We start from the raw sequence: 15,904 nt of genomic DNA on the forward strand, positions 1-15,904 counted from the left end.
AAATGAGTCTATGAGAAGGGTATCCCACTCAAAATCAGTGCCGGGCCAAATTACGAACCACCTAGAAGCCACGGGCCACATGTGGCCTTTTTAGGGAAATAAATGTGGTCTTACATGTCAAAATGCTTTCAAAGACCTTGATATTGAACGCTACACCCGTCGCAGGGAAAACTGTGGTTGCATTCTTAAGAAATTAGCACTTTATGCCGGATGTTTCCAAACTAGAATGCATGCTGGTCCCTTAGTAGGTTACGACGCTATTTCTGTCGACTTCCAAGAGCTCAGCTCGTGGCTGGACAATCTTATTTGCGAGCCAATCCCTTTTTTTATTGTAACACAAGTAACAAAATAAAGTAATTGTTTGCGCATAACTTGATACCTTAATCTAGTCTGTGATTTCACAAACCGCTTTTAGATCATTAATAACTTAGTTTTAACCAAGTAAACAACATTTAGTTAAAATGAATCTTGCATGCTGTGGTGGTAAAAGTAAAAATTACTTAGGTTTTGTTTTGCTAAGGTTTTTATTAGCTTGCATTCATCTTGGACCACGAGTCATACACGGGAAATTACGAAACGTCTGATCTGTAAATTAAATGGTTTGGGAACAACAGTCAAGGCATCTGGGACAGTACATGCGGCCTACATAAGTGACAATAAAGTGTTCATTGGCCTTTATGAACGTAGACGTTTCTCGTCTATGCTATAAACCAGTGATTCTCAACCAGGGCCCATGCCCCCCCAGGGGGGCTACAAGCTGTGTTCTGGGGAGCCACGGGTGTAGATTCACCAGAAACACCCACTAAATGCCATTTTCTTTTTAAGTTTATTCCGTAATTTAATCGACTATTTCACATACTAAGTTATTTGTCTATGTTAAGATTTTTCACGATTACGGATCGACCTGTTTGAAACCGAAATTATTACCGAATTCAAACACGAAATATGCCATTTACATTTTTAAGGGGGCCACAGGTCCTACAGGGTTACTTGAAGAGGGCCACGAGGCCAAAAAACTTACTTTTAGGGGGTCACGGTCCACTATAGGTTGAGAACCACTGCTCTTAACCTATACAGCATACACAGACAAAAAAATCTGAATGGATTCTAAGTTCACGCTTTGATGATCAGACTTTCTTTTCGGGGTTGCAGGAGTTTGTCATATCCCATCCGGTGTCAGCTGCATCATGCGAAAACAACTACAGCGAAACTCTGCTCATGCAACTACCAGACATCAGCACATTTGCAGGTAATTATGTTAGTTCACACAACACGCGATTTTTGATATTTCAAGGTGAGGTAAAGTGCAAATTATCACGATGTGCAAAGACAAATCCCATACACACACGCGCGCGCATGCGCGGGTATGTGTAATAGCAGTTTTCGCTTATATCAACCTAATACTGCAGGGCTGCGACTTCAGATATTTTATAGCGAGATCTAGATAGTTTTAGTTAAGCCTAGATGAAAAAAATTGGGATGTAGATGATGGCTAAAAAAGCTAGATAGTTTTTTTAACGTTTGTAAAGACCATAGGAACCGAACAAACCTACAGATGTCCCACCCAGGTAACCACATAATTGTTACAGAAAAAAAGTATAGTGGTGAAAAGGAAGAAGTAAGCTTCTTTAACATCTAATATAAAAACCTTTGTATGTGTTGTTGTTTGCCTACTAGTTTACATTAAATTAGATTATTTATGTTAAGGTATGATTTTGGATATTTTTTGAGGTTCAAACCAGATTATTTCATTCAAACAAAAGTGGCAGCCCTGACCCACTGGTATCAACCAGTTGAATTTGCTTTATGCGTAACATCAGGCAGGAAAGTCTGTTAGTAGAAGTAGTACTTTAGCGATAGTAAATTACGCTATAGGCGGTTAGTGTACTGTCATCAACAACTCAAAACGCATGCTGGTTGTGTGGCACTGTATCAAAAACCTTGGTTGCCTAAGGCGTAGATTTTATGAGTAAAGTACAGGTGTATTGATAATAACAACAGGCTCGAATAACTCACTGATGGAAAGCAGAGATTTTTCCTTAATTATTTTGGCCAGATCACATTTATGTGTAATGCCAAACACACATTTCGGAAGTTTATGACATATACTCTGGAGTCTGGTAATTAATTTTGATTGTCCGTGGTGCCAGTAAGTTATGCAATACCTTATGTGGGAAATAATTAAAAATTATACAGATTTGAAAGGTCTTTTTATTGAGAATTTGTTATATCTTGTATAAGATTATCAAGTTTTTTTTTCCATGACGTTTTTTCAATTCCATTTTTCCAAAATCAGTTTGTTTCTCTGCTTCGTTCAGGATAGCCTTTCATCGAGAATTATTCCTAAAAAATTAATGGATTCGACATGCTTTAGTACATGACCTTTGACTTAAACTGGTTATTAGCTGGGATTTTGTTGACGAAAGAGGATAGTTTTCGAAATGTTGAGTTTATATTAGCGGTTAGTCAGTTACTAATGTTAGATATTTCCTTTTTCGCCATGCACTGCAATGTTTTGTTGGATTTAGCTCAGTGGTTCCCAATATTTTTTGTCCTGTGCACCCTTAGTCGATATTCAAATCTAATTCCCCCCTACTTTCTTTTTCTCAGCTCATATGTTTGGCAAATGCAGCAATAACACATAGCACAGACAACCAGTAGAAGATTAATATTGTGACACAAATTCCCCCCCCCCCCCCTACAAATTACAAAACTCCCCCCCCTCCCCCGTGGGGAATTCCCCCCTGGTTGGGAACCACTAATTTAGATGATAATAAATTGGTTGTGTCATCGGCAAACTTTATTGGCGATTCAAATTTTATACAATTCGCAGAATCATTTATGTACATATTAAAGTAGGGGGCCTAATTGAGAGTTTTGGGATAAGCCTAAAGCAGCGGTGCCCAAACTAGGGTCCTCTACGCGAGTTTGTAGAGACCGCGAGGTTCTTGAGGTTTTTGTATTTAGACAAAAGTGTCTTCTGTGACAAGAAATAGTTCTTTATTGCATTTTTAAAGGACACTAAGAGGCAATTGTTCGTGCACAATTTAAATATAGTTTTTAAAGTCCTGTTTGTGACGTAATAAATTACCATTAAAACATTTCCGCGCCAAGTAATATAATGTAATTGCTAGTAAACTGAATTCATCCAGATTGGTGTTGTGGAAATAGTTTCGCAAGAAATAAATTAGCTTTTAGTTGTTAACTACAAAGATCCAGCTTCTCTAGTACTTTTGAAAGGTTTAAAAGCAAACTTATTGGCCGGTAGTTGTTTGACAATTTACGATTTCCATGTTTATTATTCGGAACTACTTTTGCGAGTTCAAATTCATTCAAAAAGACTCCTGAAGTTAATGATCGATTTAAAATGTAAGCAAGACAGATAATAAAGTTTTCAGGCAACGCTTTTATTACCTTGATGAAAATCTCATCAAAACCACAGCTCAGTTCAGTCTCATTGCTTTTATTATGTTTTTTATTTCACCAGGACAGGTCGGAAACAAAAAAATGAATTAGTTTGTGTGAGATCCAAGAATGCAGTAAACGGTTTTTCTGGTCTATTAATAGAATCTGCAAGGCTTTAGGCAATTGCGTGGTTTGACGTGTTTTTTGGCAACTGTGTCCACACACTCCAATATGAATAGCACAATAATGAATAAATCACGATGCAGTTGTCAAACCATTGTTTTTTGGCGTATTTCTGCTCCATTAAACCGCCTCAAGTGCGTTAGACGCAACCTGCTCAAAAAACGATCGCGGAACCTTAAATCAGAGAATTAAAGTAGAGTTGAGGTCACCAAACATTTTTGTTTTACTTCAGGCCTTAAGGATCTGTACAATAATGTTGACCTGGGGTCAAAGGTATACAATGTCAAAAGAAATCCCTCGAAAAGAAATGAAAAGCAATTTAAGATGCAGAATTTAACGTTAAAAAGTTTGAACCACAGACTAATTAGGCTAAATATACTTTTTTCACTGCATATTTTCATGGCTACATTTTCATTTTCACTGCATTAATAAGAGTTTTTTTTTAAGTCTGGTCGGTCGATAGGCCGTAGTTTTACCACCCCTGTAATAGAGTGCAGTAAGATATAAAAGTCATCGAAGCATTTGTCATTAGGTTTTACGTCGAGCGAAAATATTGGGACTTAAACGTGCAGTTTTAGGTAAAAGGAGAGGCATCCTAAAACTGCTGGTTGGCTGAATTTCAACCGTTCAGACTTGCCACACACGCATCACTGCTTGGCTAAATATAAGATAGATTGAGTGCAACGACGTGTAAAGCGACAAACTTGAACCATGTGTCCTTATTGGGGAGTGAAAAACCTGCGCAGCGAAGTTACGGCGCGAGTCGAACGCAAGCGTTGGCGCTGGTAGCATTTATTATCCACAGTTACAGAAAAGATTTCGCACAACAAAATGCGGATATTGTTTCCTTGGTATACACTAGTCAAAAAAGTTGTTTCTAATTTTTAAGAGATAGAGGTAATGTGAATTAACAAAAAGTTTGTGGTGGCCGATGTAAAAAAACGCGATGCAGATGACAAAAAAGTTATAATTGATTCAAAACCTCGTTGTAGATTGACTTTTTACACGGGGTGGCAAAAGTGTGATGTATTTCTTGACTGTGGTATAGAATGCCGAACAAATTTTGGTTTAAAGAGATAGCTTCCGGTGGCAAACTGAAAGATGGATATTGGCGTCGTCCTCGCTGTAGTCGTAGATATCAAATGGCAACGTCGCATGCAACCGCACCGCGTGCTAGAAAATCACGTCTTGTGCGTGACTGGACGTCCGATCATGATTCATTTGCAAAAAATCGGCCTAAATTTCTTGGAAAATTGGGCCATGTTAGACTAGACAAGAAACACAAGGCAGAAAAACAAAGTCTAGCAATAAATAGTTATTTTGTCAAATTTATAAGGGTATTTTATTAAAAAAAAACCTTTGTTTTTTCATCAAAGACATTTTTAACAGACAACATGGATAAACTGGTCTGTGTACAGGATTTCAAAGCCTTGGCAAAAAGGAAATGCTCTCAATTTGCGTTTGAATATTGTGATTCTGAAGGTGGAAACGGAGTCACAAAAAAAGATAACTGCGAAGCATTTCTGAGGTATTCTTATATCAACGTACACCGTATAACAAAGCAGCGTTCATCATTTTTTTTTCGTCCCACTTAAAGCTACAGGCTCATTTTTGTGGTACGCCAAATGATTTGAATGTACTTAATTATTTATTTTTGTCATATAAAAGTAACATTGTTTGTTTTCACTTTGTATTTGGAAAACTCATCTGCCTGCTTTCTGATTGCCATGGAAATCAGCTAAAATAAAAATGTTGGCACGCATTGGCATGCGGCCTTTATGAGGTTGCCGACCCCTGGGCTAGATCAGCGTTTTTAAACCAGTTTAGCTATAAAACAGTTTGCATGTGGGCCACGGAGCCAGACAAAAAGCCCCAAAAATGTTGGACAATCGCCTAAAAAATGACAGTATTGAACCTGAATATTACCTTTGGTAAATTGTAGATATAAAATTCGTCCACATATTTTGAACGACGTGTCAAAGGTTGATTTGTCAACCTCATTGCTTGGAGAGCGAGTATCGTTTCCAGTATGTGTTACACCAACTGGATTGCAGAAACTATTTCATGACGAAGGTGAACTGGAGACTGCTAAAGGTTTGTGACAGTGTAGTTGTTATTCCTTTTGTCATAATGCTGAATTTTCTTTCTTTTTTGCCAGCGGCGGCCGAGTTAGGAACCGGTTTTGTATTGAGCTTTTGGTCAACGACTCCCATCGAACACATAACCAACAACACCAAAAACTCCGTAAAATGGTTTTAAATACACGTACTAAAGGTGCGCTCTATTTTGTAAAAAAATCTTTAAAATCTGGCAATAAGATGCTGTTGTTGTGTATGGATGTATTTTGAATGTTATTATTTTGGATTTGACCATGCAGGACAGATCTTGGACTGTAGATCTGATTCGACGTGCAGAAAAAAGCGGATGCAACGCAATTGTTTTAACTGTCGACTACGCGGTGGTAGCGACTCGATATGGCGACATACGAAAAAACTTCATTCCGCCATCGACATTAAAGTAAATCAATATTATTACCCAGATAATAATTGACGTGACAAAAGCTATATTCAAACGCCTTTGTGTCAATTTCAATCTGATTAGTTTAGACCAGTGGTTCTTAACCTTTTTTCCTTGCTGCACCCCATTCAAATCACCAACCAATTTTCGCACCCCCTTTCAAATCACTAACCAATTTTCGCTCCCCCTTCTGTAATTGCTTAAATAGAATAGACCTAACCAACCTTAATGATTCAGCATCCCCGCACCCCCTAGGAACAGTTCTCGCACCCCTTGGGGGTGCGTGCACCCCAGGTTAAGAACCCCTGGTTTAGGCGTTATTAAACTGCTATGCGATGAAGGTTGGCTGCACATTTTATCTCAAAAAGTTGTTCAGTCATCCAAACTGCTGTGACACTTACTCCGAAATTCGGAAATTAACATATAAGTTACAATACGAGCAACGAATTTTGTTCAAATAATTGACGGAGTTTATTAAGACACTTATTATGATTTAAGAAATTAAAAATAGAACCAACGGATTGTATCACTTGGTCTAACGTAATGCCAAACCCAACAAAAATATGTAAGTTATTTCTACAGCGAATCTTTTTCCGTATACTCTAATTATAGTTTCCCCAATCTTCCTGTCGCCAGCGCTGACGAACTGGAAGTAGGATTCATCAACAATATGATCGACCCTTCATCAAATTGGTCAGATGTTGTATGGATTAAGTCAATCACCAAATTGCCCCTTTTGCTAAAAGGAGTCGTGAGCGGTTGGTTCAAGTAAAAAAAACTCAGAACTTAAGTCATATTTATCTAAATTCTGAAAGAAAATTGTATTGTTGTGCAAAGAAAAGCACCAACGCTATTACTTCTTGTTTTTACCCGTAGAAAGAAACATTTTGATTGTAAATTTTAGTAATTGTTTTAGTAGAGTAACAGCAAACTTAACTCAGGGCTTTTCAGGTGCAATGGCTAAAAAGGCGGTGGAGTATGGCGTGGACGGAATAATGGTGTCTAACCACGGAGGCCGACAACTGGATTGTCAGCCAGCTACGGTAATGTAATCTTTAAAAACAATGTAGAAACTGTCGGTTTCACCTAAAATAATTTGCTTTATATTGTGATAGCTAACCTGTATTATGCCTACTGCACGGATATGTAGCTGCTAGAAAACACTCGGGCTTGAGTTTCTTCAAAAAACGGCCTTGTTTCGAGCCTGACTTTACACTTTGTGTCAGTACTTTAAAAAAATAATAATTTAACTAGCTAAGTAGCTATAGTTGCTGGACCTGACCTGATGTCAAACAACCCTAAAACGCCTTGTTCAAAACCGATTGTGGATTATTGAGTTTGCTGTCTTGGTTTTTCCTAGGGCTTCAATGTATAGATCTGTCAATCAAACTTTTGGGCCAAAACGGGCTTTTCTAAAACGTATCGTGCTCGGACTGGGTTTCGGGATTGTGCTTTCGGGTTTGGGCCCTAATTTAAGGCCCACTTAAACTCTAATTCTCACATATGACAGGACATAGGCTATACAAAATCATAGCCTGCGGTGGAATTCGAACCCAGACAGAGGGCTTGCGGGGCAGGCGCTCCACAAACTGCGCAACACTGGCACTGTGGTGAACTAGTCGAAAGTGAAATCACAAACATGCTGCACATCTGTACCAATTGTTTGCTGATGCGATGTAAAATAATATTTTTGTTTAAATATTCCGTTATAGATCGACGTTCTTCAAGAGGTGGTCAAAGCGGTGGACGGAAAGTGTGATGTTTTTCTTGATGGTGGTATAAGATGCGGAACTGATGTTTTGAAAGCTATTGCACTCGGTGCTAAGGCAGTGTTCGTTGGACGACCTGTGGTTTGGGGTTTAGCATGTAATGTGAGTTCAATCTAGTGTTAACATTTAATAAATGAGTTAACGCAACGAACGCAGAGATACAATAACAAATAACTTTCTTAATGGATTAAAGACCAATGGATTTTAAAACGTATACTCATTTAAAACATGTGAATAGTTTAATTCTGTTGTGAATGAGAGAACGGTTGATCCATAAACGTCAAATGTCTAACACTCATTAATTTTAAGTCCAATGCTATGCAGCTATGAGTGTTTCATAAGTTATGGAATACTGTTTTTTTTAGTTTTATTTACATGAATTTTACTGTTAGAGGCTATTTTGGTATAAGTTATTGACGTTGAATTTTTCGGGGATACATTCCTTCTGCACTAGTTTTTGCATTGTCGAATTAAAAGCCTAATCGCATACATTTTAGGGCTCAGAAGGCGTGAAACAGGTCTTAACCATTTTGCGGGATGAGTTCAAGATCGCGATGCAACTAGCAGGTAGATAGCTTGCATGAGCATCTTTGTGTGCTTTGCTTTTTTGAAACCGAAAACTTTACAGGTTTTGCATCGATACCGGAATTACAAGCAGCAACAGACGTAGTGGTAACGGCGTCGTATTATTACACAGGGCAAAATAGCTTTTAAGTGGGATAGGTATAATAGATAATTCCAACGAACCAGCTATCTATGATTGCCCTACAGTTGTTTAGTAATTGACTTGACTTTCGCTATGCAGTAGTAGGCGTATGCTTTTATATGTACCCCTTTCTTTTACTCTTTTTGTCGTCTTTAGCCGGTGTGTAAACATTTAGAGATGATGCTTCTAAATGTTGTCCATACGTAAAATATGTATTTTTACGATCATTGGTCTCCAAACTTAGCTCTTCCCAAACATGTGTGGGACAATTTTAAGGGGGTCCGTGACTGTTTTAGCAGTTTCTGAGAAGTTTTTTAAAATACCAACTACAAATGCAAATTGTGTAAAACATTTACTTTGATGGTGCGATAAAACATACATTATTTTTCGCTTTTTTCTTACTTTTTATTTGAGGGAAAGAAGTATTGTATTTGTGAAAGTTAAATTTTATTTTGGGGTCAAAAAACATGAAGGGTCAAAAATAGTTGAAAACATTGTTCTAAAACGACTGTCAATTTTCAACCCAACTGCATCTCAATTTCCGTATAAAACCGTGTAGGTCTGAAATTTTCCGTATTTATGCCAACGTAAGAGTTTAGATACAACTCGTGCCCTTAAAAGTGTAAAGTTTCTGGTGTTGAGGTTGCACAGCAGCATCGGCGTAAACTAACATACCTCAAAAACACCACCAGCACCACAAGTTTGTCACGTGATTGCACTAGCCTTCATTGCTACTTGCCATTTTTTGTACGGTCGAACACCATCACCATTCTCATTATATTTTCTTGTGCATATCTTGTGTAATAAACGTTTAATCAGCGAAAAGGGCTAGGCCTACAGAGATATCAAGGCAAAATTTGCTTCAGCCGCAAAAGCACAGAGTCATTTAAAGCCACCCAGGTGACCCAGCATAACGTTCTACCAAGGATTGAATCGCTTATGTCCAGCGCAAATGTGAGACGGGAACTTGGCCGAATGGCCTGGCGCGCCTGACCCACATACAAAACCTGACCGGGTTTCGTCCCCGGGAGTATCCTTGGTTCGAGTGCTGTGAACGACAAAGGGCAATTTTCAGTTCTCGGACTTCCGCCTAATTTTCGAAAAATACAATAAAAAAAATGTGAGAATTAGCTTTTTGACAGAGACCCCCATTGACATTCCACGCACTTTCTTTTCAGTTCAAACTTTTTCGTTGGTAAATCAAAAGCGTTATCCAAGACGAAATTTAAGAAAAAGGCGAATAACTAACACTTGTTTTTAAACGTTGTACTTAAAATGCAAAGGGCCATCTATAGTTGTTATTATTTTCCAGTTGTTACTGATTTCTATTAATGACCTTTTCTTTGAAAAAAGGTGGTGTGGTCAATTGCAGTTTATGACGTAATAGTCAAAGGCAATTTTAACTGATAACGCAAGTGTTTTGTACCGTGGCCCACAAGTGCAATTCAACAACTTTTTGGCTGACATTAAGTTTTTTCAGTGCAAACATTTTTTTTTTTTTGATGCAAACATTTTATTTTCAGTGCAAACATTTATTTTTCGATGCAAACATTTTATTTGCAATACAAACATTTTTTTTTGATGCAAACATTTATTTTTCGGTGCAAACATTTTTTTTTCGATGCAAACATTTTTTTTGGTGCAAACATTTTTTTTTCAGTGCCAAAAAATTTTTAGGTTCCATTACAGGGTGTGTCAAAATTTTTCAAAATTGTTGAAACGTGATAAACCTGTACATTACACAGGCAATTGGTTGTAATCCCTGGCCACTAAACAATTCAGTACTTTCTATAGTTAATAAAAATTATAATAACAAGTATGTTGTGGATTTAAAGTTAAGATGGATTGTTTTTTTGCACTTATCCACATTTACATTCTGTCTGTAGCCTACTCTCTGCACACCATGCCAAAGACCAAAACGCTGGAGTTGTTTGTCTTAGCTGCACTGTAGGACATGTAAAATGTTGTGTTGTTTTACATTGAAGCTTGTTAATAGGCTTCATTGTCAAGCAATATACAGCACACTTCCTATTATTGTTTAGTTTAAAATAAAGGTCCAATACTTCTACCCTTGTGTTAACTTCTTAAAAAAAAATCAAATTGTCCGCCACATCGAACTATTTTGCTTTATAATGCCAAAGTGAAGTATTTTGCTATTTTGCTTCATATTGTCAAAGTGAAGTAGGTAAACCGACACATATATTTAATTCAAGTCCCGAAAATTCAGATAAATTAAAATCGATTTTATTTGTGCCCTATTAGAAAGTAGTCCTTTAGAAACCATTGCTGCATATGGCTTTATTGAGCCTTCTTCCTCCCGGTTACGCCTGAAACTGTACTCCCGCTTCGCTCTCACAGCCAGCTTAGCCCGGCCCCAATCTGTCCATACTTAGCCCGTGTTAAATTTGTTAAGCCATTAGTTGACCTTGTTTAGCTCGCTAAGTCCAGACTTAACCAGCTTAGACTTAGCCCCTGTTCAATGAACTACGTCAGTGATTCTCAACCGGGGCCCTCTGGGCCACGTGTGTCGGTTCACTAGAAACATTCGCCAAGAGACATTAAGTAATTTTTCCTTCGTGGCGTAACCCCTTTCTTTCGTAATGCACAAAATTAAGGATATGTTACAAATGTCTTGACTTTGGATTTATTACATATGGATGTTCATTCGTATTTTTAAATTAATCGACAAATTGTCACTCGGTCTTCGTGGCACATTGGGGCCACCAAGTACCATACCTACTTGATTTGATGTGATTTTTCTTCAACAATAAACTTTAACGATTCTGGAACTAAAAAGTTGATTTGCCGTTACCTATTTTTAGGATTCGGCTTTTTACCTAATTTCATGGCCATAGCAATTTGTAAAACGTGAGCACTGTACTTGTTAAGGTAGGCATGGCCCATGTCTTAATATTTATGCCGTTTGTCTGTTTTATAGAAATTTATTACTACCCCTATAAATCCTGGACTTTAATTTAAGTAAGTTTTTTATCTGCGTTTTTTTGTGTGCAGGGGTCACTGGGTCCTAAGGGGTTACTTATTGGGGGCACAGGTCCTTAAGGTTACTTGAAGGGGGGCACGATCTATGAAAGGTTGAGAACCACCGCACTAAGCCATCGCTTAGCACACTTGGCCCGGACAAGGTCTGATTACATCCTAAGCTCCGACTGTAGGCTGCACAATGCCTACCATGTCATTTTGCAATTTTTGACACGCCGTGTAAGTCCTAGGTGATGAAGCCATAAATGTTTGCTCAAAAAAAGTTTGCAAAAAATAATAATTTTGCACTGAAAAATAAATGTTTGTACTGAAAAATAAATGTTTGCACTGAAATAAAAATGTTTGCACTGAAATAAAAATGTTTGCATCGAAAAATCAATGTTTGCATCGAAAAATCAATGTTTGCATCGAAAAATAAATGTTTGCACTGAAATAAAAATGTTTGCACTGAAAAATAAATGTTTGCATCGAAAAATAATTGTTTGCACTGAAAAATAAATGTTTGCACTGAAATAAAAATGTTTGCATCGAAAAATAAATGTTTGCATCGAAAAATAAATGTTTGCACTGAAATAAAAATGTTTGCACTGAAAAATAAATGTTTGCACTGAAAAATAAATGTTTGCACCGAAAAATAAATGTTTGCACTGAAATAAAAATGTTTGCACTGAAAAATGAATGTTTGCACTGAAAAATAAATGTTTGCACCGAAAAATAAATGTTTGCACTGAAAAATAAATGTACGCCAAAAAAATGTTGAATTGCACTTGTGGGCCACCGTAGTTTTGCTTCTTTTCGTACTTGACTTCCATGGAGTGAGGTTATATAGTTGTTGTTTTGTGTACACGTTTTTCTTTGCACACACCGTTGTTTTCGTGTTGTTATGTACACCAATGATGTGGCGTGCGCTATTTATGTTTTAAACTGGAACCATTCACCAGCCGGGAATGAGTTTTGAAAAAGGTGGAATTTTAACTCTGTTGCATTTGCGTTCCAATTTCGCAAACGGGTGTGTATTTTTTAACAAAAGTACATGAGGTCTAAGTATGTATTGGCATAACGCGTACATTTGATAGATACGAAACTTCGAAAAGGTTTTGCGTTTAGGCTTACATAATTTGTTAATAATCCGAAGTTAAACTTTATAGGAACTGGAAAATTTCCATGACCCTGCATGCATGTTACGGAAACTCCAAGTGAAAAGTTGCAGACTGGCATTGCAGTATTGTTGTCTCATCAAATCTGAAGCTTGCGCCTGGCCCTTTATCAAGTTTTCTAAACTTGTCACGAATGACTGCACATTGTCGCATTCATGATGGTGAAGTAAATGCCTGCCGGCCAAAACATTACCACAGTGACCAAAGTTAGAAAGGCGGGTTATCACAACACTGCTTCCTGCGTTGCAGTGCAGCTACACCACAGTCCACTAGTCCAGCAGTAAAGCTGATCACAGACAAGGCTACAGTTCGAGCAGTGGGCATTTTTTTCATTTACATTTTAGGTAATGGAGCAGATTCTTGACAAATATATGTCTTTTACTTGTAGCTTGGAACGTCTTGCACTGACAGTCAAAGTGTAAAAAATGGTTGATGAAAATCGAAGCGCAAATCGTTGTGACATTTGTGAAAAGGAATTCAAGTCACCCCAAACATTACAAGCACATGTTCGTAGACATTCTGACAAGAAAAAATATGATTGTCACTTCTGCGAACGGATATTTAAAAGCAGAACAACATTAAACACACATATGCGTTCTCACACTGGAGCTTTACCATACAAATGTGAATTTTGTGAGAAAAGGTTTATGTGGCCAGGCAGTGTGAAAAGGCACGTTTTGACCCACAGCAAACGAGAACCTGTAAAATGCGATGTTTGTAACAGGCAGTTGGTGGATTCGGAGAGTTTGAGAAGACACATGTATCTCCATTCGGAACCAAAGTATAAATGTGAAGTTTGTGAAAAAACTTTCAAAAGGCAAAGATCTTTAAACCGTCACTGGTTAACGCATACCGGAGAAAGGCCATATCGATGTGAAGTTTGTGAAAAGAGTTTTCGGTCGAAGCAAGAGGTCATGTCACATATGACTACTCACACAACAGTCAAACATTTTAAATGTGAATTTTGCGGCAAAAAGTTTGACCACCTTTGGAACCTAAAAGTGCACACAGTGTTTCACAAAGGTGACAAGCCTCATCGATGTAATGTGTGCGAAAAACAGTTCTACAATGCTACATGTCTCCTAAAACACTCTGCATGTCACTTAACACCTTAATTGCATTAATTACCAACAGTTGCACATTTTTGGGTTTTTTTGTTGTTGTTTTTGAGAAAAGTGGCAGTGCACGGTGTAGCGGCCATATTATTGTGTAGGCCTACAATGTTTACATTAACGCGTATGTTTTCGTGTGCACTATAACGTTTTATACTACGACGGGATGTGTTTAACTCGTCACAATAAGTTTCTAACATAAAACATTTTCGTTCCGATGCCAAAGAGTCATTTGGTTCTTCTAGAATATTTTGCACCAACATAAAAGTGTTCGTTCATCGTTGCGCGTATTTCCGGACGTTTATTCTGTCGCTTCCGGATTAAGTTGTAAGTAGAACACAGCTGCTGTCTCCTGAAAAAAGTATAGCAGCTCGGTTGATGGTTCTCAACTGGTGGTCGATGGACTTTTTTGGTGTTCAACTACATTCGTTAAACACTGAAAAATGTTGCATATATTTTATTTAATATTTAGCACAATTTCAATTATTTCATATTACTACTCGAATGTCTGTTGTAAAGAAACATGCTGTTTTTGCATATTATGACAAAAACACGTCATTAATTTAGTGTAATGTTCTTGTGTGCAAAATAAGTTTGTGTCCATGTAGGCTATGTCATTGAATTTGGTGGGATACTGTGGCAAAATAGCCCACGAACAGGTTTTGTACTAGCAAAAACACATGCTGCACCAAACCTACTCGCGAAGATGGGGAAAAAACAAACCGACAGTGGAATATCAAAGCATATTGTACACAATAGAATGCGCAACATGACCATTGTGCTAGACCGCTCGCTCCCATTTTATCGTTTGCGGCTGCTTCCGTTTGACGATTCACATGCTATGATTTCCGAGTTTAAGCAAATTCTATGAAACAGGCCTCTGAAACAGAAAATTTCCTGTTGTTTAATGTTTACAATCGACAAATCGTGGATTGTGGCCCAAGGTTTCACAATGGTTTGGACTGCACTAATAAAGTCCATCTGGAGAGTTATTAACAACCAACAAGTAGCAGTTAGCGCACATATAAATGCATTTAAGACATCATAGCAGTTAGGGTGGACAAGTATTAACCCAACTGCGTATTCCCAGTTCACCTACACTAATACACATCACAGTCAATCTACGCATATTTATAAGTTTTTATACACTGAAATAGATGCGTCCTATTAAGCTACAAATCATATCTGCAAAAATCGCTATACAAATGCCTAAAACAAAATTTATGGACATTCTTCCACTCTCTCCCCATTGCCCGCAATGCATTTTTCGGGCTAGCCTTTATTGCTATGTGCCACTTTTCGTACGGTCGAACACCATCACCAACCTCACTATATTTTCTTGTGTTTACACTATCATGCGTAATAAACTTCTAATCAACGCTTTACCCGTAAAATCCAGTTTTATTTGTCGAAAATAGCTAAGTTAAACAGCAGCGAAAGGGCTAGGCGCACAGGAGATACCAAGGCAAAATTTTCTTCAGTCGCAAAAGCACAGCGCCATGGCCTTCTACTAAGGATTGAATCGCTTATGTCCCACGCAAATGTGATTAGCTTTTTGGCCTTAATTCACATTCTACACACTTCTTTTTCAGTTTAAACTTTTTTGTTAGAAAATCAAAAGCGTCACCCAAGACGAACTTTAAGAAAAAGGCGACACTTGTTTACCAACACTTGTTTAAAACCTACCAACACTTGTACCAACACTTGTTTTAAAACGTTGTGCTTAAAATGCAAAGGGTTAACTATAGTTGTTACTGTTTTATTAATGCATTTTGCTCTAAAAAAGGTGGCGTGATCAATTACAGTTTATGACGTAATAGTCAAACGTCAGTTTTGACTGATGACACAAGTGCTTTAGTTCTTTTTGTACTGGAACCCTGTATCTACCAGCCGGGAATGAGTTTTTTTAAAAAAGCTGGAATTTTAACACTGTTACATTTGCGTTCCAATTTTGCAAACGGGTGTGTATGTTTTAACAAAAGTACATGAGGTCCAGGTATGTATTGGCATAACGCGTACATTTGTTAGATACGAAACTTCGAAAAGGTTTTGCGT

At 37.7% G+C, this 15,904-nt stretch overlaps 1 protein-coding gene across 1 annotated transcript; it reads left to right on the top strand.

The window, feature by feature from the left end:
* Positions 1–4,974: 4,974 nt before the first annotated feature.
* LOC145210979 (2-Hydroxyacid oxidase 1-like) lies at positions 4,975–10,160 on the top strand. Its single transcript, XM_080080014.1, has 9 exons — positions 4,975–5,116; positions 5,531–5,682; positions 5,747–5,832; positions 5,966–6,105; positions 6,718–6,863; positions 7,057–7,148; positions 7,818–7,976; positions 8,372–8,441; positions 8,503–10,160. Exons 1-9 carry the CDS (start codon positions 4,983–4,985, stop codon positions 8,586–8,588), a joined length of 1,065 nt encoding a protein of 354 aa, XP_079936140.1. The 5' UTR covers positions 4,975–4,982; the 3' UTR covers positions 8,589–10,160.
* The last annotated feature ends 5,744 nt before the right edge of the window (positions 10,161–15,904 follow it).

This window comes from Phallusia mammillata, chromosome 1 (assembly GCF_965637545.1).
Source record: "Phallusia mammillata chromosome 1, kaPhaMamm4.hap1.1, whole genome shotgun sequence".
NCBI lineage: Eukaryota > Metazoa > Chordata > Ascidiacea > Phlebobranchia > Ascidiidae > Phallusia > Phallusia mammillata.

Excerpts from the sequence above, each read along its gene's own strand:
- LOC145210979 (XM_080080014.1), top strand. The coding sequence starts at position 4,983 with ATGGATAAACTGGTCTGTGTACAGGATTTCAAAGCCTTGGCAAAAAGG. Across the intron at positions 5,833-5,965 it reads CCAACAACACCAAAAACTCC|GACAGATCTTGGACTGTAGA; the intron begins GTAAAATGGTTT and ends TTGACCATGCAG. Across the intron at positions 7,977-8,371 it reads TTTGGGGTTTAGCATGTAAT|GGCTCAGAAGGCGTGAAACA; the intron begins GTGAGTTCAATC and ends CATACATTTTAG.